This window comes from Molossus molossus, unplaced genomic scaffold (genome assembly GCF_014108415.1).
Source record: "Molossus molossus isolate mMolMol1 unplaced genomic scaffold, mMolMol1.p scaffold_m16_p_7, whole genome shotgun sequence".
NCBI lineage: Eukaryota > Metazoa > Chordata > Mammalia > Chiroptera > Molossidae > Molossus > Molossus molossus.
This window is the reverse complement of record NW_023425401.1, coordinates 57,403,671-57,430,098: the sequence shown is the minus strand read 5'-3', so window position 1 is coordinate 57,430,098 and position 26,428 is coordinate 57,403,671. Positions and strand designations below refer to the sequence as shown.

Sequence of the window (26,428 nt, the reverse complement as noted above, 5' to 3'; positions counted from 1 at the left end):
TGTATTCAATGTATCATCTCACCAACCCCTTCTTAAAAAATGTTTTGCATATATATAATAAAAGAACCTGTCTCAATCGTTTCAGAAAACATATTTTATTTCAAAAAAATTACCTGAAGAATTTTTTTTCATGGAGGAAGGGGAACAGCACCATAATTGAAATATTTTCAGTGTTGTCTTAGAAATCAAACTGCTAGCATTAATAGCAAATCATAAACCTACACTCAGAGCTCATTTAGCAATAATTCTAAAAACTCAATGAGAAATTAGAACTATATCATTAAAAAATAATTTAACAATTTATGCCCTGGCTGGTTTGGCTCAGCGGTTAGAGCGTCAGCCTGCGGACCAGAGAGTCCAGGGTTCGGTTTCCGCTAAGGGCATGTACCTCGGTTGCAGTTTGTCCTCCACCCTGGTTGGGGTTGTGTGGGTGGCAACCAGTTGATGTGTCTCTCTCACATCGATGTTTCTCTCTCTCTCTTCCCCCTTCTTTCCCTCCTGCTCTATCTGAAGATAAATGCAAGTGTCCTCGGATGAGGATAAAAATAAATAAATAAAAATAATTTAACATCTAAATACTTAATTTGTGTTAGGATTTCAAATTAGACCAGCATTCAAGAAACTATTTTAAATCCCATTTGTGTAGAAAACTGTGCAGAAATACTATCTGATACTATCTAAATTATCTGTACTTTTCCTTCTCAAAATTTATTCGTTGTGATTACAAAAGTGACCCACATGCATTAAAGAAAAACCAAAAGAGAAAATAAAACTACCACAATCCCAATTACCCAGAAACAAACCACTGCAAAAACCCTGGTGTATCTGCAACCACCATAGCAAAAACTTATTCAGGAAAGAATCATCCAATAGACGCTAACTCTCAGAGAGGAAGATCTGATGAGGCAAAGACTATTATCTCCCTACAAATTACTTAATAATGGCAAAATGACAAACACTAACTATACAATGGAAAAACTACTTAACACCTTAACCAAGCAATCAAAATAAATATACTAGAGTAAGGGGTAAAAAAAAACATCAAGTGCCTCTAGATGACAGAAAAACACATATTACTTAACTAGTATTCCAGCCAAAAATGTAAAATCTGAATCTAATCATGAAGAAATCTTAGACAAACTCAAAATGAGGGGCATTGTATAAATAACTAGTCTGCCAATGTCACAAAAGATAAAGACTAAGGAATTCTTTCAGATTAAAGACTAAAGAGCCCTGAGAAAATGTAATCTCTGATCCCAGAGTCGCTAGTGTACCAGAGGGGGGAAAAAAAGCTAATAAAGGGCATAATTGGGACAATTGATGAAAATGGACTACGGACAATAGTTTAAAGTATTACATCAATGCTAAATTTCCTGAATTAACCACTCTAGTTACATAAAAAAAGATATTTGTTCTTAGGAAACGCATACAGTCCTTATGTATTAAGGACTGTAAGAGTGCATGATATATGCAATCTACTTTCAAGTGGCTTAGAAAAAAAATTTATATATTTAGAGAAAAATAAAGCAAATGTGACAAAATGTTAAAAATCAAAGGATCTGGATTAAGGGTATAAGGGAAGTTTTATACTATTCATGTAACTTTTTTATAAGTTTGAAATTATTTCAAAATAAAAAATTAAAACATACAAAGGTTACTTTTTTATTTTTATTTTTTTATTTTTATTTTTTTTAAATGAATTTTTATTTATTTTTTTGTTACAGATATTTTACCTTTTTACCCCATTGGCACCCCCCACCCCACCCCCCAAAGGTTACTTTAAAAGCACTCCTCAACATATATATTTATATATGTAAACAGAATCATTGGTTTTTTTCTTTTTTTTTCTTTATTGATTTTTAGAGAGAGAAGAAAGGAGAGGGAGAACGACAGAAACATCAATGAGAGGGAACATCGACTGGCTGCCTCCTGCATGCCCCGGACTGGGGATCAGGCCCACAACCCGGGCATGCACCCTCACCAGGAATTGAACTGGTGACCCGCTTGGTGCATGGGTCGACACTCAACCACTGAGCTACACTGGCTGGGCTCATCAGTTTGATTCTAATTCGTTTTGGAGGTCCTCCCAAGTACATCTTGTGAAAAAAAGGCAATTGTTTTCTGATTAATTAGAAGTGTCCTTCTCTTACTCTCCATCCAAGGAAACTCTCCATCCTCCACACATATAACATAAATACTCACCATACCCCATCCAGTCACAGCTAATTAGAAGAATCAAGATGAAGAATAGTGACTCTATGACCCCTTGCCACTTCCTATGTGGCCCAACTGCACTTTCTTCAAATAAATTCTGTGAGATTTCCCTATAGCCTTATAATAAATCCTTTACTAAAGCTAGTTGGAGCTGATTTCTGTTCCCTATAGCCAAACAAGCCCTAAAACAACAGGTTTTTGAAAAGCAGAAATAAATGGCATGAGACAAATTGTAGCTAAATTAATCTTTTGTCTACGCTTCAAAAATATTGCTTTGTGCCCTGGCTGGTTTGGCTCAGCGGTTAGAGCGTCAGCCTACGGTCCAGAGAGACTCGGATTCGGTTCCCGCTAAGGACACATGCCTTGGTTGCAGTTTGTCCCTGGCCCTGGTTGGTTGTGTGGGTGGCAGCCACTCGATGCACCCCTTTCACGTTGATGTTTCTCTCTCTCTCTCTCTTCCTCTCTCTCCCTCCTACTCTATCTGAATAAAAAATAGAAAAAAAAATTGCTTTGTATAGGGGGTATAAATGGCGATGGAAGGAGACTTTGACTTGGGGTGGTGAACACACAATACAAGATACAGATGAGGTATTAGAGAACTGTACACTTGAAACCTACGTAATTTTATTAACCAACAAATTTAATTAAAAAATACTGTTTTGGTGGGGGCTTAATGGTAAGATATAACAAGGCTGTGTCGATTCAATCAATTATAGACCCTCCTTTAAAGAGGAGAAAAGCAAATAATTCCAAAGAAACAGTGTTCTTTTCTGGACAAGAGTAACTATGTATCAGACTAACCTCAGCCCTGGCAGGTTTGGCTCAGGGGTTAGAGCATCTGCCCACTGACCAAAGGGTCATGAGTTCGATTCCTAGTCAAGGGCATGTACCCTGGGTTGCAGGTTCCATCCCTGGCCCTGGTCAGGGTGGTGCAGGAGTAAACCAATTGATGTCTCTCTGTCACATCGATGTTTCTCTTTCTCTCCTTCCTTTCCTTCCACTCTATCTAAAAATAAATGGAAAAATAACATCTAGTGTGAATTAACAAAAACAAAAAAACAGACCAACCTCAGACCATCCCTCCCAATTAATTTACAGCTACCAATGAAGCACAGTCACATCACCAATCTTCACATTTTTTGCCACACCATTAAAGAGGAGATGGGTTTTCAAATTCCTGAACCCTGTCTTTCTTTAAACAATTTATAAAGCAGGACAAGAGGAATTTAAGAGGTCTCTCTGTTAACTCAAAATTAGAAACTATTAAATTTTATTATTACTCTGTGAAATAAGAAAAAAATATTAGATTTTATCTTTCTCATATAGTCTGATGTGTGAATTTCTGAAATAATAAAACTGTTTTTCCCCGACAATATCCTAAGTGATAGCTTAATTCTTTTAACCACATTCCTCACCTTTTGCTAAAAACCACTGATACTGGGCTTTACCTTATTCTTAGGCCAACAGTAAAGAAAAATGGAAATCAAGGTAAATTCTGTTGTTTCAATCTTTAAATAAAAGATGTATTTTAAATATCCTTTGAAAACAAAAGTCAACATAAATTTAAAAATTTTTAAATTTTCTGGTCTCAGATAAAATGTTAGATGACATAAGTATGTGAACTTGAACTTTAAAATTACCTTATAGATACTACAAACCAAAACTAACTCAATCCCACTATGATATTACTTTGCTTTCAGCCACAGGCTCAGACCTTAAATGTTGCAACCACATTGACTATAACACAGGTATGATTACTCAATATTATCTTTCTCAATAACAAACTTCAGGACCAAGAATGTTTATTACTTTGAATTAACTAACTCTCAATTGAGCAATCATCTAATAGTTGTTAGAAAATTATCTCTCATGTTGATCTGTATACAAGCCCTTTGGTAAACCCAGATTTCAAACTGAGACAGTTTTAAAATGCAAAAATAAAGATTTTAATTAAAAATAATCTGTGATTGATCTGTTGTGTTGAAAATGATCAACATCACAGTTTAGGTAAATAACCAAATCAGATTTTTGATGAAGCTGTAAAATTCACCTACAGTACAAAATTGGCTTTCCTAAACTAAGAACAAAATTTGATTTATGAGCTGTCCATGAGGAAAACACAATTGATTTCATATTAAGTGAAACATAAGACCACTGTTCTCTTGACTCTGATTTAAGTAAAAAGCATATGTTACCAGTGATTAATAAAAACTTCATATTCTTAAAGATACAAATAAATCTAGTTATCTAGCCTGAGTCCCAGCATTTGATTTTTAATGTAGCACTTAGCTATAAGTATTCACAATAACAACAAAAAATTATTTTGGTTAATTCCTCCCTCTTCATAAAATACTCATTAACTGCAATAGCAAAATTTTTACAGTTAAATACTGTCTACTTCAAATTTATCACACTTAAAAACAATTTTCAAACACAAATACTATTCTTCCATATTAAATAAATTTTTAGGTAATACAAAAATATCATCCTTTCAATATTAAAAAAGGCCTGGCTGGTATGGCTCAGTGGATTGACCATTAATTAAACCATGAAATGAGAGGTCTGAGTTCCATTCCCCCTCAGGGCACATGCCCAGGTTGCAGGCTGGATCCCCAGTAGGGGGCGTGCAGGAGGCAGCCGACTGATGTTTCTCTTTCACATCAATGTTTCTACCTGTCTCTCCCTTCCTCTCTCTCTAAAAAAATCAATAAAAATGCATTTTTTAAAAAAATGAGATTCCTCCCAACATGTGTACATTAGAAAAGAGACAAAAAAGAAACAGTGAGCCATTCCAATTTTAAACCCAGCCTAAAAACTTGCTAACTTTTATTCAGCAACATCTCAAATAGTATCCTTTTCATTTTGCCAATCAACACACAAAAATAATTTTACTATAAAGTAAAAATAATTCTATATTCAACATTAAAAAGTAAGTCTCACTGGATACAAGTATTTATTTTTTATTTTTTTTTATCCTCACCCGAGGATATTTTTCCATTTTTTTGTACAGATAGAGTGGGAGGGGGAGAGAGGAAGGGAGAGAGAGAGAGAAACATCAACGTGAAGGGACACATAGAGTGGCTGCCACCCGCACGACCAACCAGGGCCGGGGACAAACTGCAACCGAAGTACGTGCCCTTAGCAGGAACTGAACCCGGGTCTCTCTGGACCGCAGGCCGACGCTCTAACCACTGAGCCAAACCGGCCAGGGCTGGATACAAGTATTTAAAACTTACTCTAACATATGAGATGAAACAGTCCCCTGATCACCATGAGTATTTGAGACTGGAAATATGTTCACTTAAAAGCTTCAAATTCAACAAATAATTGGGCGCTTACCATCTGCTAAGAATAAATTCTTTGAAGATAAGTTATTACACATTAAAATATTTTTTAAAATAAATGTAATGTCTTTTAAGAAAATGGCATCCTAATATTTCTTAAGCATTTCTGATAGCTTTTCAAAGTCCAATTGGTTTTATACAACATTTTAAAATTTTTATCTATTTATTTTTTTTATCTTCACCAGAGGACATTTTTGCATTTATCTTCACATAGAGTGGGAGGGAGAGAAGGAGAAAGAGAGAGAGAGAAACATCAATGTGAGAGAGACACATTGAGTGGTTGCCACCCACATGCCCCCAACCGGGCCAGGGACAAACTGCAACCGAGGTACGTGCCCTTAGTGGAAACTGAACCTGGGACTCTCTGGTCTGCAGACCAACGCTCTAACCGCTGAGCCAAACTGGTCAAGGCTATACAACATTTTAAACACACGATCATAGTACACATTTAAACCCCAGTAGTAATTTCCAGAAAAACATAGAGTTGTTAGCATTTACATAATACACTTTAAAAAATAAAACCATAGCCCTGGCGGCTTAGCTCAGAGGTTAGAGCACTGGCTGTGGACTGAAGAGACGATGATTTGATTCTCGATCAAGGGCATGTACCTGGGTTGCAGGTTCCGATCCCTGGCCCAGGTTGGGGTCATGTGGGAGGCCAATCCATGTGTCTCTCTCACATTGATGTTTCTCTCTCTCTTCCTCTCTCCCTTCTATTCTATCTCAAAAAAATCAAAGGAAAAATATTTTGGGTGAGGATGAACAAAAATAAATAAGTAAAAAATAAAATAAATAAATTTTAAAAAATAAAACCATAGGTTTAAGGGTTTGATGCATGAAAACAGGTACATTATTCTTAGAAGTCAGAAACCAATTTAAGAAGTTATAATTTTGCAAAGACCACTAAGAAATGTATTAAGGGAAAGAATTTCTCCTAACTTATTAATTGGCTTTTCTCCTCACTTCCTATTTTTAGATCCAAGAAGTCTTAGAACTTACTGTGGTATATATATGGGTAAAAATTCTCTGGCTAGAAGCTGTGAGGAAGACAGACAAGTCAAAATTATAGGAAAGTTATCAGAGACCTAAAGAGTTGAAGGGAAATGAAGAAGCCCTATAAAAGGTTCTAAACTTAAAGTGAGATCAAAGGGATCCTGTAACTCATACTGACAACAAAAGGGAAGTATGATCAAAATGTAGTCTCTAAAAATAAAATTTGCTCCCCAATTACATTATGATTTTCTATAAATCCATTTAAACAGATAAACAATTAATCTCTCAAACTCAGCTATCCTAAGAACAAAGATCATCTGACTAGTTTTCCCCTAGGGGATCAAACGTTTCAAAACTCTGGAAACAAAAATTATGCCTTAACCTTCTAAAAATTTTGCCTTGGCAATCCTAACTTAAAACATAGTCAACTGAGGTGTACAGTAATAAAAGCCAAACATTGATAGCCATATTATTTATAAAGTAACCATTTAAAATAAAGTGTAGTATACTAAAAAAAGCCAGTCTCATTTTACAGGAACCAAAAACATATCAAAACAAAAAACAAACAATACCCAAAGCAATGAAGCTGAAGAAAGCTAGTAGAGTGAAGCCAGCTTTTGTGATTGTTGTTGTTAATCTTCACCGGAGGATATTTTTCCATCGGTTTTTGGAGAATAGATGGAGGGAGGGAGGGAAAGAGGGAGGGAAGGAGAGAGAAACATCAATGTGAGAGAGACATATCCATTGGTTACCTCCTGAATGTGCCCCTACCAGGGCCTGGGATCAAACCTGCAACCCAGCTAAGTGCCCTAGATCAGGAGTCGAACCCACGACTGTTCAGTGCTTGGGTTGATGCTCTAACCACAGGGCCACACCAGCCAAGGCATGACAGCTTTTCTTATAATTTTTAACTTGGTATTGTTTGCTTGAAGCCAAGTAAGTCCAAATGCTTTATTTTGTCACTATCAAGAAAAACATGGGAGTCCTTCCTCCAATGGCTATATAAACCAAATTTCCCTAAGAGTTTACTGATTTCCTACAGTAGATAGCAAGTTAAAAGTACCAATCTTCTTAATCGCAGTTCTTAATAACCTAGTCTTTCAAATAAATGTACAATCTTTACCCAGCAGTTAAGGATCTGGACTTATATGATCACTCAGCATATTACAAATCCCTACATTCTCCCACTACCCCTATCAACATTTCATTTTATAATAAAATATTCAGAGACTCTAAGTAAGATTGTGTGCTCATTCTTCCATGATGAAACTCCTTATGCCAGTTATTTCTACATTTTATAGAACAGAAACTTATCGATCTAGTTCATGTATGAACTTCATGATTCTTATTCCATCGTATATATTTTAGAGCAGAATTTACAATAGAATAAGAGAATCATGAAAGGATGTATATTCTCCAACCTTATTAAGTACTGCTGGATTGAAAGGCACTCATCTTTTAGTTGCTTCATAATCAGAATGGTCATTAAATGCCATTTAATTGCCCACTCATATCTCACTGCTTAGTTCAGGCCAAAAAGTTTGACCTCCCACTAGAGAGATGAAATCATCATTCACACTTTTAAAAATATAGTTAAATGACACCTTTAGTTTTCTGCTTCAATCTATAAGATTCTGAAATTAGCACAAAGTGGATTCAAGACCCTATTATGGTGTGGCTTTCATTTAAAGTCTATTAAAAGTGACTAAATTCCACATCCCATAATGGATAAATGGGCATGTTGGGGCAGAAGAGGGGGGAATCAAGAACTAAAACCCTACTCTTTTACCTACATAATTATGATAGTGTGCCATAAGATAATATGAAGAGGCAGCAAAGCATGGAGCTTCACTTTAGCAAATATATACACAATTAACTTAGAAAATTCTTAAGGAATTTTCTTTACCCAGCAGTTAAGGATCTGGACTTATATGATCACTTAAATATATGGGGAAAATGAATGCAAAATTAATAGTGAGGAAAACAAGCATTTTCACACCCATTGAAGTAACAGGTTTAGGCTTGTTTGTACAGCTCCCTAAAAATTAATCTGAGAAAGTACAAAAACCAAAAGTCACAAAATTGGTCAAGATTTGGATGGCAAACGTCACTCTAGATTAAAACATCTAGTCATACAAAACAGGTTGCACTTACACTTACTAAATATTTTAATTTACTTTGGCATATTGACTAAAAGATGCTTGAACTGAACAAAAACTATTATTTGTCCCCAAATAATTTTTTCTAATGTTTAAGGGTACCTAGCTTCACTACTGAAATTTCTAAGGTTACCTGAGTATTCTTTTTTTCCAAAGTGGTGTCATTTTATTTGCCTCAGGAAAAACCAATAAAAGCATTCAACTAAAACACAGCATTGTAATTTGCAGTAAAGTCAACACATTTTTGTAAACAGTTTGGGGAAGGAAAAAAAGCCCAGTCTTCCCATGTAAACATAATAAGCCTGTAATATGCTGCAGACAAACGCACTGCATGGGGTGTGGAGGACCCGAGCTGATTAGATTACCACAACATCAGCCTGGGGCCGCCATTTTTAGAATCTGTAAAGGACAAAAGAGGGAAATTTCACTTTTTACTCCCCATCTCGGAAATTCATGGGAAAAACGGACTGTTTTCCAATTAGATATTGATGTCTCCAGCCTAGAGCTGAATGCACCTCACTTAATTCTCTCCAAGGTCTCCAGAACTCCAAATACCTTACATTATTCACATCTCCTAAAAGGGAGCAAACAAGAAAAACGGGGTTTACTCTAGAGCTAATTCTAGCGATTTCTCTTTAACTTTAAATTGTGTCATTTTTAGGACTGAGTCCCTCTACGGAACTAAGACCAGAGGAAGAGGGCACTCCGGATTGTTTTTTCTTCTCCCTCCTCCCCCATTTAGCACAGTGAACCGTTTGTTTCTCTTCTGTCTGCTGCCAGTGTTTGTGCCAATCCCTTGGTCAAAATAAGCTTTTCTGAAATGTGCCATATTGTGGATTCTAAGCCTCCGGTACAGAAAAGGACGGCGATCATGCAAGAGGAGTGGGGGAGGAGACTGAGAAGGCTGGGTACAGGGGTGACCACCTCAGGGGCGGGTTTACCTTCTCCCGGAGAGGATGAAAAGCTGTCTCGTCTCCCCTACAAAGGGAGATAGATACCCAGGGCGTTCTCTTAACGCTTTTCGCACTGACGGTAAAATTATACTGGAGGCTGCCAGTGAAGAAATGGATGAAGATGAGGCCTAGGCTTTTCAGCACCTGAACAAGATGCAGCGGAGGGAAGACAGGGCTGGCAGCTCCTGGGACCACTTCGACACAGTCACAAGCCTCCCTCCTCACTCAAGCAGCCTTAACCTGCTGCCAAGGAGGAGTGCACCCCCTCCCTAACTCCCACTCTCAAGGGGGTTTAACTGCCAGTTTCCCCTTCCCCAACCCTAAAACCCGCCATAATGCTCCCTTTCTAGGGACAGGGAAGGGAAAGGATAAATTCGACTCAATAAAGCAACGTCTTGCCCCAACCAAGACACCTGAGAGTCAAGGTCTACCTCCCCACCAAAGGATAAAGATGAGAAGATCCCCTCCCCCTTGAAACACATGTCCCTCCACCCCGTAAGCCCCAGGAACTCCCAAAGAGACGACAAGCACTCACCTGAGATGTTCACACACCAGACACCTGAACCCCGTTATTTGTTCGACCCCCAAGGAGTCTCTCCACACCTCCACGATCAGACGATCCCCCGACAGCAGCCACTGCGGACACAGGACCCGGCTCCACACACCCCCTCCCCAAACAGCAGCGCGCAGCCTCTTCAGCAACCGAGAAATAGGGGAGGGGGCATTCAGTCCACAGGAACGCAGAGGCGACGGCGAGGCTGCTCGGAGTGTCTTTGCCCCTTCTGTTGCCGCTCCCGAACTCAGGTACGGTTTCCGACTGGGCCCCCTGCGCTCGCTCAGTGTCACTGCCTCTTACTCTGGGAAAATGGCGGCCACGGCGGCGGCGGCCGCGGCGGCGGCGGCGGCGGCGGCGGCGGCCAGTGCACGGGGCCCGCCCGCCCCGCTCCGCAGGGGCAGAGGGGGAGGGGACGAAGCTGCCCGCCGCCATTTTGCTTGTGGGCTGCCGCCCTCCGCTGTTGCCTTTCCAGAGGCTCCAAGACAGGCAACTGGAGGCCGAGAGGTGGACAGAATCTCCGTCTTTTTCACAAAAGATGCATTCAACAATTCTGCGAAGGTTTGGGAAGTTTTGGTATTGGTGGGATTTGGTCTTTACCCCTTTTCCCTGAGTAGCCCTCAATCTGGTTATGGGTGAGCTTGGGAATGGCACTACTGGGTGGAAGCATGACAGTAAGCCCTGGGAATGGCCACGCCCTCCCATCATCCTCCTAAATCAATGCACTTTCTCCCACTCCTCAAACACCTCGGTCCCGGTCTTCCCCTTCCCCTCCCCAGTCTGGCCTCCAGCGCAGGGTGAGCTCGGTGTAAATTGACACCCTCTAGGGGCCGAGGAGGCTCCAGTGCGCAGGCTCCGCGCACCGGATAAAAGCGGAGCTGGCGAGTCCAGCGCCGTCTTGATGGAGGAGCGAGAAACGGAAGAGGTCGGGGGGAGAAGCACTACGAAAAATACAGCCACAGTCAGCGCCGCCTCCCTGCTACCGTGTATCGGGGTAAAAGCTGTCGTTGCTGTCGGTGCAGTTGCTGTCGCTGCCTCCTACTTCTCTTGGCCCCGGGGAAGGATTTCCCCGCCGGCGGGACAATGCGGGGAAGGGAGCGGGAATTCCTTTATGTGGTGGTGATTCAGTGGGGGGAGAGCAGACGGTTATCTCGAAGAAAAAAGGACAAGGCCAAAGAATAAAACATGGGTTTCCCCCACTAAAATGGCACGGTGATTCCCGCTCTTGTTTTCGGGGTCTTTCCCCGAAATGGCGGTTTCCGTCTTGTCCTTGTCTCACAGCGACCCCAGCGCTCGGTGAACGGAGTGGGGAGAGGCAGGGGCGGTCCATGTAGCCAATCAGTGCTTACTGTGTTCTGTCGGGCGCGTTGTGATTGGCTAGCGATGACTTCATGTTGCAGCAGCGGGTGGGGCCAGAGCCCTCGGGGGAGGCTGTTGCAAAGGCAGAGTGGGAGAAGTGACGGTGGTGTTCGTTGTTGCCGCGCCGAAGTGGAGCCCAAGCAGTGGCGAAGGGAATCTCAAGGCTCTTCCCTGACATTTTCTCCTGTCCCTGCGCGAGGTGAGGGCCCCGGCTCGGCCTCTGCGGAACTTTGGGGCGCTGGCGCGGACGAGGAGACACAATTTCTCCCATGACTTTTGTAACTGCGTCAGGGCAAGATGGCGCTGGGTCTCCTTGGGACGCGGGGGGAGAGGCACGTCCACCGCCGCCGCAGCGCATGTGACTGGGCTGCATTCCTGTGGGGTTTGGCTCAGACCCAGGCTGGGGCGGGGGAGGGGAAAGGGCTGGGGCGGAGGAGATTGTTGCGGTTGGCTTTGGCGACCTGAAGAGGAAGAGATGACTGTTTGAGAGTGCGTCCCCTCCCCCATGCAGCTTAACAGCTGCGGCACCAGGAGGAAAGCCTCCGGAGGGACACTCCTTACGGGGTGTGATGGCTGTTGGTGAAGGTTTGGCGCCCTGTATCGTTATCTGCCTATCTCCTTGCAAAAGTATACTTACATAATGTGGCAGGTCCCTAGTGTGGAAATCTGAATCACCTGTGAGTACTTGCCCACCCCCCCACCCCCGACTCCTGGGCCACGATGCAAGGAGTGTCACTTATTTTCTGAGAAAACGTCAGGTTTCTCAGATCCAAGTGAAAAACAGTCCTGAATTTGAAAGCAGGTGTAAGTAACACCCAGGAACACTTTTAATTTTCTTTTTTATTATTAATTTATCTATTGTCGAAAATACTTTTTTCCCCCATTGACTCCCTCCTCCCCGCTCCTGCCCACAACACTTAATTTTCTAAGAGTTACTAGAAACCAAGGAATATACCATCTGAATTTTGAGGGTCTTTTTCAAACTTTCTGGACTTTCATCTGGACTTACTTCCGTATCTTCCCTATCTGTACATCCTCCAAGAATGGGCAATTTCATCAGTGGATTTGCTTTTCTGTTTAAATTTAAGCATGAGTATTAATACAGAATAAAAACTGCTAGTATAATCAGAAGTTATAAGGCTGTTTTCAATACTTTTATGTTGACTTTCTGTCGCCCTCTTACTGTATAGTTTTTTAAAAGATGAAGTTGTAAACGGTAAATAAGATTTCCTGCACCATTATGAAACCTTCAGGCCTACTTCTTTAAATCACTTTTGTGGAAGTGTGAACTTTAGTTTTAGTTTTTGAAACCTTCCTAGGTGAAAATCTCCAGCAATTCAAAAATTCTTAAACTTTAAGTTGGCATATTCAGTAAGGAAGACTCGTTTTGTTTTTTATTATTCCCACTTGGCCAAACTAGTGTAGCCGTCATCTAAACTGGTGGAGATTTAAAAGACTTATGATGGTGTCAAGTGAAAATGGAGTTATTCATCAAGGATATTCGCCTCTGAAACCTGGCTTGCTTTTTGGCGGGACCACCTCTATTTGTTGCCAGGAGGAAATGTTTGCTGGACCTGAGGAGATAAGTTTAACCTGGATTCAAGGTTGTGCTATTTCTATTTTCTTTAGTCTTAGTTGTAGACTTTGTAGTTTGAAAACAAGATTGGTGTTTTTAAATTCGTATATACTTAAAGCCATACTAATTTTTGTGGCTTTTTTCCCAGTGAAGTAACAGAATGTGAATGAAAGGAAAAGCCAGTGATTCAATTGTAAATATTAAATAGTACAAAGATTTTTTAAAGTTCAAAGAATTTTTTGTTTTTGTTCACTCTGAATATACAGTGGGCATTTTGCCTATAAGGACTTGGGAATATCTTCAGTGGTCTGTTTTGTATAAGTTATCTACCTTACCATCATAGCAACTTTTATTCTGGCTTAGAAAAGAGGGGATAAACATGAAGTCAGTGGATTTTAAGGTACTTTTTAGAATGTTCCTATTCCTAGTTTTTCTGTGCCTTAATAAGAAAAAGAGGCAGTTTAAGAAGCTAATGGAAACAAATCCTTGATTTCTACTTTGAATAAGCATGTATCCTCATTGTTTCTACTTACCAAATCCATGAGCCTCTTGAGCTCTAGTTTTTCTTTACATTACTGGAATTTTAAATACTACTTGTAATTATTTTCTGTCTTTGACTACCTTCTTGTATTTTATGTTCTCTGGGCAGTTTCATTTGTGCCTATCCCGTGATAATTCCCACATTTTCATCTCAGAGGTGCATCTCTGGGCAATTTCATTTGTGCCTATCCCGTGATAATTCCCACATTTTCATCTCAGAGGTGCAGATGGAATGTTATGGTTTACAGAGGTGCCACAGGTTTCCTCAGCTCATCCTACATTTCATTATCTGAGTAAATCATACCCTAACCTTCCTTTACCTATGTCTGTTCAAATCTAACTGGGTTCGCATACCATATGGGCTAAAAATACCATCTCGTAATAGCTGTGTTATTTCATACCTTTGTACCTTTGTTCACGACCAGCTGCAGTGCCTCTTCCCACTGCTGGTTAATACAACTTGAGCATTTGCCTCTGAAACTCTTCTAAATCCGATTCCCAAGTAAAATGAACCATTCTTTATATTGGTGACCCAACCCAATGTGTACATACTTTTTAAGAGATTGATAACGCTTTCCTGGTAGACCATACAATGTAAAATACTTGCACTTTTTAAAAAAAAAAAAAAACACTTTTGACCACTAGACTGGAGAAGAGGTGAAAGGTTAGGATTGCTTAGGAGCAAAGTTTCTCTTACAAGATGGTTGGGGAAATGGGCCCAGCTGATGGAACAGATAATTTTGTCCCAGGAAAGATGGAAAACCCAGCCCATGTTGCTCAGTGGACTGAATGTCGTCCTGTGGCCTGAGAGTTCTGGGTTCGATTCCCAGTCAGGGCACATACCCAGGTTGCAGGATTGATTCCGGGAGGTAGCTGAGTGATGTTTCTCTCTCTCCCTGTCCCTAAAAAATCAATAAAAACATTTTTTTTTTTTTTTTTTTTTTTTTAAGAAAAACTAGCCTTACCACTTATGGGCTTTTTTGTTGAAAATCAAGTGCAGTGTGAGTTCTTAATCAGTTTAATAGCTGACACGTCTTCTGTCTGAGGACAATATATTGAATGTATTTTTGGATCAGGGAGATGGAATAGGAGCTTGCTCAGTCCACTCTGAACATCCACCTAGGTATCGCAGTACTTCTGGGAACAGTGTACCAAAACAAAACACTGACCTTAGTTTTAGTCAATATACATATGTCTCAAATCTAGAGGACATTTAACCCACAAACTTCCAACAGTATGTAAAACCAGTGAATATTAGGGTTTATAATATTCTTTGATGTCTTCAGGGTTTATCAAAGCATGTAGTACTGCTTTCTCTGATACTGGAGGACCCAATTTGTTGTGCCCTTGGATTTAATTGTTTTTGTCACTTTTCTTGCTGTTTATAAGTGCTCCATGTGCCAGCCTTTAGTAGCTACGTGTATTTTATGTGTCATGAAGTTGGCATTCCAGTAATGGCTTATGAAAATTATATATGAAGTTTTGCAAATATGAGCTTTAATAGTATAAACATTGATGATCCCTTTTTCTGCTCTTAATGCTTTTTTGGAGTATTTAATCGTCATTGTCTATTTAGCTTCACATTTGTTGTTGAAGCTCAAGTTCAAAGTAAGAAAATATTCAGAATCACTGGTGACTTTAACTGGACTTTACTTTTTTTTATCCTCATCTGAGGACATTTTTCCATTTTTTGTTCAGATAGAGTGGGAGGGAGGGAGAGAGAGAGAGAGAGAGAGAGAGAGAGAGAGAGAGGGAGAGAAACATCGACATGAAAGGGACACATCTAGTGGCTGCCACCCACACAGCCCAGCCAGGGCCGGGGACAAACTGCAACCGAGGTACGTGCCCTTAGCAGGAACCGAAGCCGGGTCTCTGTGGACCGCAGGCTGACGCTCTAAAGCTGAGCCAAACCAGCCAGGGCAGACTTTTTTTTTTTTCCCCTCATCCGAGGACATTTTTCCATTTTTTGTTCAGATGGGGCGGGGGGGGGGGGGGGTGGAACACCGCCCAGAAAGGGACATGTCGAGTGGCTGCCTCCAACATGACCCAATCAGGGCTGGGGGCAAACCGAAACCAAGGTACGTGCCTTTAGTGGGAACTGAACCCTGGTCTCTCTGGACCACAGGCCGGCGCTCTAACCACCGAGTCAAACCAGCCAGGGCAGAGTTTTCTTAATAGATATTCTTATTGATTATTTAAGAGAGGGGGAGAGAGAGAAACATCATCGATCAGCTGCCTCATGCTCACCCCCTGGATTTTTTTTTATATAAAAATTTCTTCTGCCCGGCTGGTGTGGCTCAGTGGTTGAACATCGACCCATGCACCAAGAGGTCGCCGGATAGATTCCTGGACAGAGCACATGCCCAGGTTGTGGGCCAAATCTCCAGTGGGGGCATGCAGGAGGTGGCCGATCCATTTTTTCTTTCATCGATGTTTCTACCTCTCTCCCTTCCTCTCTCTCTAAAATCAATAAAAAAGAAAAATTTTTTTCTTAATTTCTTTTGCCTTACCCCCACTCCTGACTAGTGTCCTCTAAGTATAGAATGAAAAATTTATATCTGAAAATTGTTTGAACTTAAACTGTTAAATATACCTTAAAATGTTAAGCAACATATGAAGCCTGCTATGGTATGCTATCTTCTAATTCAGCAAGGGATAACTTATGTTAACTCTTAACCTGAAATTCATATTTACATATAGTAGTCAAAAAAACTTTCTAGGGAAACTTTAGTTTCAAATGTAAAAATGGAGTCAGTATAGAAGAGCTGTAAAATCTATTGGCGGTCCTTCATTTGCTTGGAGAAGTAAGTGAATGGTAGTTTAAACAGAACAAAATTTCTGAATGTAACTAGTTTATCAACTCCTAATCCTATTTAAAGCTCATGATTGTTTTTTGTTTTTTAAAGAAAAGTATTTTAGGCCTTAGCCAGGTAGCTCAGTTGATTAGCACCATCCTCATCCCAATTTGCCAAGCAGGGTGTTTTGTGGCGTTTTTCTTCAATGCTTTTGTTTGCCAAAGTATGCAGAGTTTATCTTGCATTTATAGTTTTTATAAAAGGAAATTGGTTTTGGGGTTGTTTTTGTTTGCTGCTTTGTTGTAAGCATGCCACAAAACAAGGACAGCATTGTCTTTGAGGTATAGAATATACCTTTAATGAACAAACTATCTTTTATATGGTAACTAATCCAAATAAATCGCTTATAAACATAGTTGGTAAACAATGTTTCATACAACTAAAATGTGCCTCTCTATATTGATACTTGTCTCTCAAATTTAAAACTACATTCGAGTTTTTTCCCTCCAGTTGCTTTGTTCCTGGGTCTGGTTGGAACTCAAGCTCTAATCTCAGTCAAATAATTTGCATTCCTACCATATTTAAGACACACAAAACATCATTCCTAGCCCTTACTTTTCAGTTAGGTTGACGAGATTAAAAACTCAGTAATTAGAGCCTTTGAAGAAATTATATCTATTAAATGTTTACTTGCTAATTTCTCCTAGCCTCTATTATTACACCTTTTAAACCCAGCTCAATTTTAATGCCACTGCCATTTCTGTGTGTGTGTGTGTGTGTGTGTGTATATATATGGCTTGGTATGTGCTGACAGTTAACATCAAAGAAAGGAAAGGTCACTGGATAATAAGTGAGAGTATAACAACTGGAATTGAGGACTGAGGACAAGTTTTGAGGTTTTGGGGGGTGTGTGTGAGGAGTTAGTGTTTGAGAGAGAGAAACGGAGAGACATTCATTGGCCCCGACTGGGGACTAAACCTGCAACCTAGTTATGTGCCCTGACCTGGAATCGAGCTCACAACATTTTGATGTGCGGGACAACACTCCAAATTATTGGGGCCACCAGGCCTTTGATACTAGTTTACTGAGAGTGGAGAAAAATTATTAGAAAGTCTTGATTTAAGGACCGATTAGGAATTGTTAACTGCTAGTGACTCCCCTCACCCCTCAAAAAGAATACTCTGCCCAGAAACATGTTTGATACTATTGTATACTTTATCACAGTTAAAAGGTTATTTAACCCAAGGTGGTGGAGCAGTGATTTCAACACCTATCTTTGACTTCACTGAAGTTCAATTCCTTACCCTAGTTATACTGTCTGAATGAAGACTTAGTTTTGAATCTAGACACAGGACAGTAAAGTATTTTAGGATTTGTATTAAAGCTTATCTGTCTTCAACTGAGGGTAGGGGCTGGCTCTTGGGGCCCTTGATATAAGGGCTTTAAGTAGGACGAGCCTGAATGAGAGAGTAAGAATGATAGAATAAAGGAGGTACATAAGACATTGCAGAAACATCCATGCTTGCTTCTTTCTTGGAGAGAAGAAAGAACTGACTTGGAAGAAAAATAACATTAAAATTTGGTAGTCTTCAAAGATGAAAGTCAAAGCTGAGTAGATTTAATCTTAATAGACAATGTAGCAAGAAAACTGACTTGTCCACATTTTAGACCTAGGAAAAGGAACTGATTCTGTTTGTTTGTTTTTAGTTAGCTAAATTATATGCTGGTACATACTTAGCTGAGTCTGGTTAACCATAGTAAGAATAGTAATAGTATTTTATTTATAACTCTTCTAAGGATGCATTTTGCTAGATTATTCTATAATGCACAAAAATGATAGGTAGCTTTTTAAGTCCTTTTTTAAATTAAAAATGTAAATGATTCTCTAAGAAGTGGTAATTTTTTTGAGCCAAGTTCTCTGTTTTATTTTAGGATTCTATACCTGAGGAGGTTTTCCTCTTTTTTTTTTTTTTTTTTTTTTTTTTTGGTTGGGTAAAATTTTTTTTTATTGGAAAACAAATATACAACTTGGAATGGATTTGAGGCAAATTGTGCCATAAGCAGATTTTCTTTAAGTGGCTAAACAAAGTTTACAAAGCAAGTAACAATAAAAGAAAATGTTTCTGGTACAGGACCAGCAGTACAAAAAAATAGTGTACGAATACCTGGGTAATACACCCGTTTTGCATTAGTGCAACTTTTAAGTACATATTGTTGACTGTCCATAGTCCACGCAGAGTTACAACTCCACACTTCAACAACAACATGCTGACAGTTGCTAAAGAAAACTACTTAAAAAAGGCATAACCCAGATGTTCCCTCATTTGACCAACTCCATCTAAGTTTAGATGTGCAGAAGGGCTTAGATACATCCAGAGTAAGCCACATGCAACATGTTACTTGATCAATTTTCTAAAATAAGGTTTCAGGACAATGACAGTAAGATAAGGGAAGAAAACATGGAGGAATGAAGTCCTAATTACTATACATGCATATTTTTTTTGACAGTAGGGGGAACCTTTTACAGATAAGTTACAAACAAAAGGCAAATAAACAATTTTGTGCAAGAAATTTAACACATTCTGTACAATATCTTCACTTTGCTGTCATCATTTGTACAAACTCTTCATAGTTTACTTGACCATCACCATCAATATCTGCTTCCCTGATCATTTCATCAACCTCTTCATCTGTTAACTTCTCTCCAAGGTTTGTCATCACATGGCGAAGCTCTGCTGCACTAATATAGCCATTGCCATCCTTATCAAACACACGGAATGCTTCTCGAATTTCTTCTTCACTGTCTGTATCTTTCATTTTTCTTGCCATCATTGTCAGAAATTCCGGGAAGTCAATTGTGCCATTACCATCAGCATCCACTTCATTAATCATGTCCTGTAACTCTGCTTCTGTGGGATTCTGCCCAAGAGACCTCATTACAGTTCCCAATTCCTTTGTTGTTATAGTTCCATCACCATCCTTGTCAAATAGTGAAAAAGCTTCTTTGAATTCTGCAATCTGCTCTTCAGTCAGTTGGTCAGCCATGCTGCAAGTGCTACCGGTCTCCGAGACGCTACCACACAACCACTCAGCTCGCTCGCTCCACACGGACTAATCGTTTTCCTCTTTTCTTAGAAAGTAAAATTGTGTAAATTAATTTCAAAAATTATAAAAACCATGCACTTGTTTAACTCTCAAACTAGGTTGCTTCTATCACCATTGACCTGATTCCTAAGAGAGAAAGTAACACAAATGCTTTGTGAGCAAATGAGGTGGTTTAACTCTGAATTTGAGGAAATTGCTAGTAATTTGTCAAATACTTGAATTATTTTTATAGCAAGATCAGAACTTAGCAACTAAACTCCTAGTAGGAATTTATAAACCTCTCCATCACGTACTTTTCACACATGCCCAATGCCTGATTCCTAATGTCTTTCTGATAAATTTTATTAGTTAGATCAAGAGAACCTGTTCCTCCAGTTTAGTCTAATTCCTCTTATTTATTAATGAAGGAATGCTATGCTAAGGTGACAGCTCATTCCTGAAGAAAACTTATTTTGGATAAGTAAGAAATGCCAAATTATTTTTTCTCCTTCTATACTATAATAGAAACCTGAAAGGGCAGCAGAAATGCTCACTTTTCTCAGGTTCATATATTAACAATGGTATGGTATAGTGTAGGCATCTCTCCTGTGTCCTAAACACAACTTGTCTAAACACATCTATGCAAGATATTCTGTGGCTGCTTTCTGTTTTTATTACAATGCTCTCACTTTATGGCCAGTTAAAGGGCAAATAGGAGTGACAAGAATATATCAGATGATTGAAAAATACTTTAGAAAATTAAATGGCTGTGAGAAGAGATATCTTTGAACATCTGAAGTTAAGGGTTCTCTTGTGCCAGCTTTGGAATTTTTAAGTGTCTAAAAGTTAACTCAGCCTTTTGTGAAAAATTTGGTATCCCTGGGGAATAAGAAAAGACTAGATGCAATTATTTGCCTTTATAACATTTTGTCAGAGTTCTGTATTTTTATGTGCTCCAGATGTGGGTGGTCTTATATAACCTATAACATTTGATTACTTTGGAATATACCTTCTTAAAACTCTTTGGTTTATCCCTGGCCGGTTTGGCTCAGCGGTTAGAGCATCGGCCTGCGGTCCGGAGAGACCCGGGTTCGGTTCCCGCTAAGGGCACGTTCTTGGGTTGCCGTTTGTCCCCGGCCCTGGTTGCGGGTGGCAGCCACTCGATGTGTCCCTTTCACGTCGATGTTTCTCTCTCTCTCTCTTCCTCTCTCTCCCTCCCACTCTATCTGTACAAAAAATGGAAAAATATCCTCGGGTGAGGATAAAAAAAAAAAAAACAACTCTTTGGTTTATATATATCCTAATATCCTTTGCTAGTTGATACCCCTGTCCTTCCTGTTTGTATTAGTTGCTTTCTTCTGCTTCTTTTTTTTTTTTAATCCTCACCCGAGGACATTTTTCCATTTTTTGTTCAGGTAGAGTGGGAGGGAGAGAGAGATAAACATCGATGTGAAAGGAACACATCGAGTGGCTGCCACCCGCACAACCGACCAGGGCCAGGGACAAACTGCAACCAAAGTACGTGCCCTTAGTGGGAACTGAACCCGGGTCTCTCAGGACCGCAGGCCGACGCTCTAACCGCTGAACCAAACTGGCCAGGGCTCTTCTGCTTCTTAATTTTGGTAGTTCTCAGGGTTATGTCTCCAGCCACCTTTTCACCAATTGTATTAATCAACTCCCACAGCTTTTACCTATTGATGACTCCAGAATTTATGATCTCTGCATTCAACTAGTACTAAATATAAGTACTTCAAACCAAACAAAATTTTTTTTTAAACAATTCCATTTCCCTGGCCTGTTTGGCTTAGCAGTTGGAATGACGGCCCACAGACTAAAGAGCCATGGGTTTGGTTCCAGTCAAGGGTACGGCATACTTCAATTGTGATTTGATCCCCAACCCTGGGTTGGAGTTGTATAGTGGGCAACCAATGTGTCTCTCTCACATAGATGTTTTTCTCTTTCTCTCTCTCCCTCCCACTCTATCAAAAAATCAATGGAAAAATATCCTTGGATGAGAATTTAAACAAAAAACAATTCCATTGCTTTGGGGGGAAATCACTTATGAAAGGGGTTTATGGATTTTTTTTAAATATGCTTTTACTGATTAAAAAAATTGTTTTTTCTTTATTGATTTTAGAGACAGGAAGGGAGAGAGAAATAGAAACCTCTATGAGGGAGAACATCCATTGACCACCTCCTGTATGCCCCCCACTGGGGATTGGGCCCACAACCTGGGTATGTGCCCTGACCAGGAATTGAACTGGCAACCTCTTGGTGCGTGGGTCGACGCTCAACCACTGAGCTACACCAGCCGAGCACTTTTATTGATTTTTTTTAAAGAGAGAGGAATGGGGAAAGAGGTAGAAATATCTATGTGAGAGAGAAACACTGATCTGCTTGCCTCCTGCACACCCCCTACTGGGGATTGAGCCAGCAACCCAGGCATGTGTCCTGACTGGGAATCCAACTGGGACCTCTCAGACCATGGGAGGAGATTCTCAATCCACTGAGCCACACTGGCCAGGCCAAACTAAACAAATTTAAAACAGCTTCTTTTCTCTGTAAACTTTTTTCCTTGTATGTCCATTTTTGGTTAATGGTTCTACTCTTCTAGCTTATTCATGTGATCAAACATCTTTTCAAAACAACCTTTCGTGCTTAAAAACACTTAGTTCACCAGAGATTTGAAGATCAAGTCCAAACATCCTATGACGTGCAAGGTTCTTCATCTGGCCTCTCTTTATGAGCCTCAGGGACACCACTGAAGTGAAAATGTGTCTAGTTTGAATATTTGTTCTTCCACTTCAAATGAGACGTTGGGTAGTTTGCTTTCTGGGCCTGTTTCATAATCCATAGGATAAGTAAAATATTAACTGTGTCATTGTTGTGATTAGGGATTAAATGAGAAATTAAAGTTCCTGGAGCAGTTAATGATTCATAGTAAACTCTCAATTATCTTTATCTCCAGAAAATGAGACATTTCTTTGTTATTTTTGTGCCTATCACAGCATATTTATGTTACTCTTTTCTATTAGTTTGTGAGATGTTGATAGGCAGTGTTGCGTTAATCTTTAGCTAATGTTCAAAGTTCCTGGCATACAATAGGCACTCAGGTTTTGTTGTGCAAGTAACAGATAATCTGATTTGATACCAGGTGTCTGAGAATTTTGCTATAGCATGAGTTTATGATAATAGCAAGCAGTTGGGTACATAATTGGATGCAAAATATTTTGGTTGGTTCTATAATATAAAACTTTTGGGTTTTTTTTCCTTTAAAAAAAAACAGCAACAAAAACTCATTTTGCCCAGCAAGTGTTGCTCAGTGGTTGAGCGTGGACCCATGCCCCAAGGGGTTGCCACTTTGGTTCCCAGCAGTCAGGGCAAATGTCCAGGTTATGGGCCCAGTCCCCAGTGAGGGGGCATGCAGGAGGTGGCCAGTCGATGTTCTCTTTCATCGATGTTGCTATCTCTCCCTTCATCTCTCTGAAATCAATAAAGAAAAGAAAAAAAATTAAACTCATTTTACTGGTATTAGTATCCCTCAGATATAGTTTCTACCTGTCATGTTCTTCTTTCCTCAAATATGTGTGCCTTTCATTGTGCAAGGTAAGACTAGTCCCTACTTTTACTCATTTATAATGTAGTTTGGGGTTAAGCCATGTGAGGATAATTATTCATCCAGGAACCCCAGTTCACAGGTTTCTGTTTTTCAGAGAGGAATAAAATTTTTAGACTAGGAGGAGCAAAATATTTGTGGATTTCAACAGTGAACAGGAAGGGCAGTGAAACACAAAGTATTTGCAGTAAGCATGGCTTTATGTGCAAAGGCATGGACCAGGAATAGAATTTATTTTTTATTAGATCTATTGGGGTAACATTGGTTAATAAAATTATATAGATTTCAGGTGTACAGTTCTACAATACATCATCTGTATATTGTGTGTTTACCACCCCAAGTTGAGTCTCCTTCCGTCACCATTTATTACCCCCTTTATCCTTTTCTGCCTTTCCCTACTCCCTCTTCCCATATGTTGTCTGTGTTCATGAGTCTGTCTTTTTTTTTTTTCCTTTGCTTACTTAATCCCCTCACTCTTCTCACCCAGCCCCCAAATGCATCCCCTCTGATAGCTGTCAGTCTGTTCTCTGTATTATGAATCTGTTTCCACTTAGTTTATTTTGTCCATTAGGTTCCACATGTAAGTGAAATCATATGGTACTTGTCTTTCTCTGACTGGCTTATTTTGCTTAGCATAACAAGAGGATGTGTTTTAAATAAACCAGTTTAACTAGACTTGCATGAGTACATTGATGAGACTGGGAAAGACAGTGGATTGGACCCAGATGATCTCATTTTTAAAATTTCCTATTTTTTTCCTCAGTGCAGTTCAAACCATTTCTTTTTCATTCTTTTTTTTCTTTTTCTTTTATTTTGAGGAAATAGTCTCAAAAGGAAATGACAGACTTAAGTTTCAGAGTAGGCCTGAAACTCAGATACTGCTCATTAACTACAAATTTAAAATTGCTATTAATAAACACGAATTTAAGAGAATTCTAGGCCAGCCTCTGTGGCTCAGTGGTTGAACGTTGACCCATGCACCTAGAGGTCGCCGGTTCGATTCCTGGTCAGGTCACATTCCCCAGTGTGGGGGCATGTAGGAGGCGGCCAATTGATGTTCTCTCTCATCAATGTTTCTCTCTCTCTCCCTCACCCTTCCTCTCTCTCTCTAAAAATCAATTTAAAAAACTTTTTTTTAAAGAGAGAATTTGGCATTTTAAATTTTATGCTGAGAATCCATATAGCACAGCAGCCTATGTTTGTATCTATATATAGCAAAAGCCAGAACTTGTAATTTTGCTGCTGCATCAGGAAATGTATCTTGATACCATATTAAAATTCTGGGCCCAAAAAATTTTTATTAAAATGTTTCAAATTTCAGGTTATTTTTATGCTTGTACCTCTTAAATTCATTGTGTTTGTGCAAGATGCATTTTTTTATGGCTTTAGGACAGCTTATACACATTTTGCCAATCAGCAGAAATCATAATCAAATTATGTAATATATATGTTACTCTTTTTTGACCAAGACGTTATTAAATAGGACACTATCTGGCCATATAAAACTGCTGCTATAAGAAAATTGTAGTGATTGTGACTTGAAAAAAATCATACATAGACAGTTCTGATTATAATTCCCAGGTGACTTCCATGTTCTCTCCATTTTATAGTGTATATTTCAAAAGATCTGGGAGTACACCAATTAGAAAGCAAAAGCAATTTATTGTATAAGGACATCCTATTAAATTACTGAATTTGAAGAGGAAAAATATTATGCCAAAATTCTGTACACGGCTAGTTTTTTGTTTTGTGTGTTTGTTTTAGAATTATTTATTGGCTAGGAAACTGCCATATTATACAAAAAAAAAAAAAAAAATGTCTGAAATATAACACCTGTTTAAAGTTAAAACACAAGTTTCATGGTGAATTTTTTTTTTTTTTTTTAATCACCCGAGGACATTTTTCCATTTTTTACTCAGATAGAGCAGGAAGGAGAGAGAGGAAGAGAGAGAAACATCGATGTGAAAGGGACACATCGAGTGGCCGCCACCCACACAACCCAACCAGGGCCGGGGACAAACTGCAGCCAAGGTACGTACATGCCCTTAGCGGGAACCGAACCCGGGTCTCTGTGGACCGCAGGCTGATGCTCTAACCGCTGAGCCAAACCGGCCAGGGCTATGGTGAATTTTTTTTTAAGCAAAAAAAAATGTCTGCCTCGGCTGGTGTGGCTCAGTGGTTGAGTGTTGACCCATGCACCAAGAGGTCGCTGGTTTGATTCCTGGTCAGGGCACATGCCCAGGTTGTGGGCCTGATCCCCAGTGGGAGGCATGTAGGAGGCAGCTAATCAGTGTTCTCTTTCATTGATGTTTTTCTTTCTAAAATCAATAAAGGAAAAAAAAATTTAATGTCTTAAGCCCTTGTTTCAGCATCTGTGATGTCACCAAATAAGGTGTAAATGTCTGGTTTGTGTATTGTTTTATCTGTATCGTGTGCTTAAAACTTGCCCTGGCCGATTTGGCTCAGAGGTTAGAGCATCAGCCCATGGACCAATGAATCGCAAGTTCTATTCTAGTCAACGGCACATACTTGGGTTGCAGTGCGGGAGGTGGCTGGTTGGTTTGTCTCACTCACATTGATGTTTCTCTCTTCTGCCTCCTTCTCACTCAATCTGAAGATAAATGGACAAATACCCTCGAGTGAAGATTTAAAACAAAAAACTGTTTTGGTGGGAGGTTTTTTGTTTTGTCTTTTAAGGGCTATAATTTAATTTAGAGATTTAATGTTTTAGGCACCAAATTCTTAATTTTCAAACATCTTCAGATAGTGAAAGATCAGAACCAGCTAAGAATGGATACAGTTTGTACTTTATGTCAGCTGAACTTGTTATTTTTGCCTTTATGGTATGTACTGCACAAATTAGTTTTTAGTGACAGAAGAGGCTTTGGATTTGGTCCTCTGTTTACAAATGAGGAAAATTGATAACCATCAAGATAAACTAAGATTTAAGTACTTGATTTTTCCTAGATGGGATCAAATTTTATTTTTTCTTTATTTTTATTCTTATATGAATCCACTCGCTTAATCAGTGTTTAACGTTAAATAAGTCATTTGTTTTTGTTTTCAATACCTTATGTATCCTGTCTAGCTCTACTGGGTGACAGTAAACATAGACATGTAATTTTGGGTTTCCATTCTTACTGCCCCCACCCCCTTTTCACTCTTACACTCTACAGACTTCCCTCTTATTATTATTATTTTTTCTATTACAGCTGATATTCAGTATTATTTTACATTAGTTT

General features: G+C 39.4%; 2 protein-coding genes and 1 non-coding gene across 8 annotated transcripts in view; 1 reads left to right on the top strand and 2 right to left on the bottom strand.

Annotated features, from left to right (window-relative positions):
- Positions 1-10,536, bottom strand: part of KMT2E (lysine methyltransferase 2E (inactive)) — a 99,969-nt gene extending 89,433 nt beyond the window's left edge. For 3 of the 6 annotated variants that reach the window (XM_036247604.1, XM_036247610.1, XM_036247609.1), the window contains exon 1: positions 10,199-10,529. The gene's annotated coding sequence lies outside the window, so the exon portion shown is untranslated. Of the gene's footprint in view, positions 1-7,123; positions 7,189-10,198 lie in introns of those variants that run through there. The other 3 variants (XM_036247606.1, XM_036247608.1, XM_036247607.1) reach the window with 2 other exon arrangements.
- A 4,118-nt stretch (positions 10,537-14,654) lies between these two features.
- On the top strand, positions 14,655-14,848 carry LOC118620628. The gene has a single exon (XR_004957520.1). It is a non-coding gene; the product is annotated as a U2 spliceosomal RNA (small nuclear RNA).
- A 4,202-nt stretch (positions 14,849-19,050) lies between these two features.
- On the bottom strand, positions 19,051-19,591 carry LOC118619605 (calmodulin-1). The gene has a single exon (XM_036246302.1). The coding sequence runs from the start codon at positions 19,529-19,531 to the stop codon at positions 19,082-19,084; it is 450 nt and encodes a 149-aa protein (XP_036102195.1). The 5' UTR covers positions 19,532-19,591; the 3' UTR covers positions 19,051-19,081.
- Between the last annotated feature and the right edge of the window lie 6,837 nt (positions 19,592-26,428).

Bases quoted from the DNA above. Each gene is read 5' to 3' on its own strand.
- LOC118619605 (XM_036246302.1), bottom strand. From the start codon at position 19,531: ATGGCTGACCAACTGACTGAAGAGCAGATTGCAGAATTCAAAGAAGCT.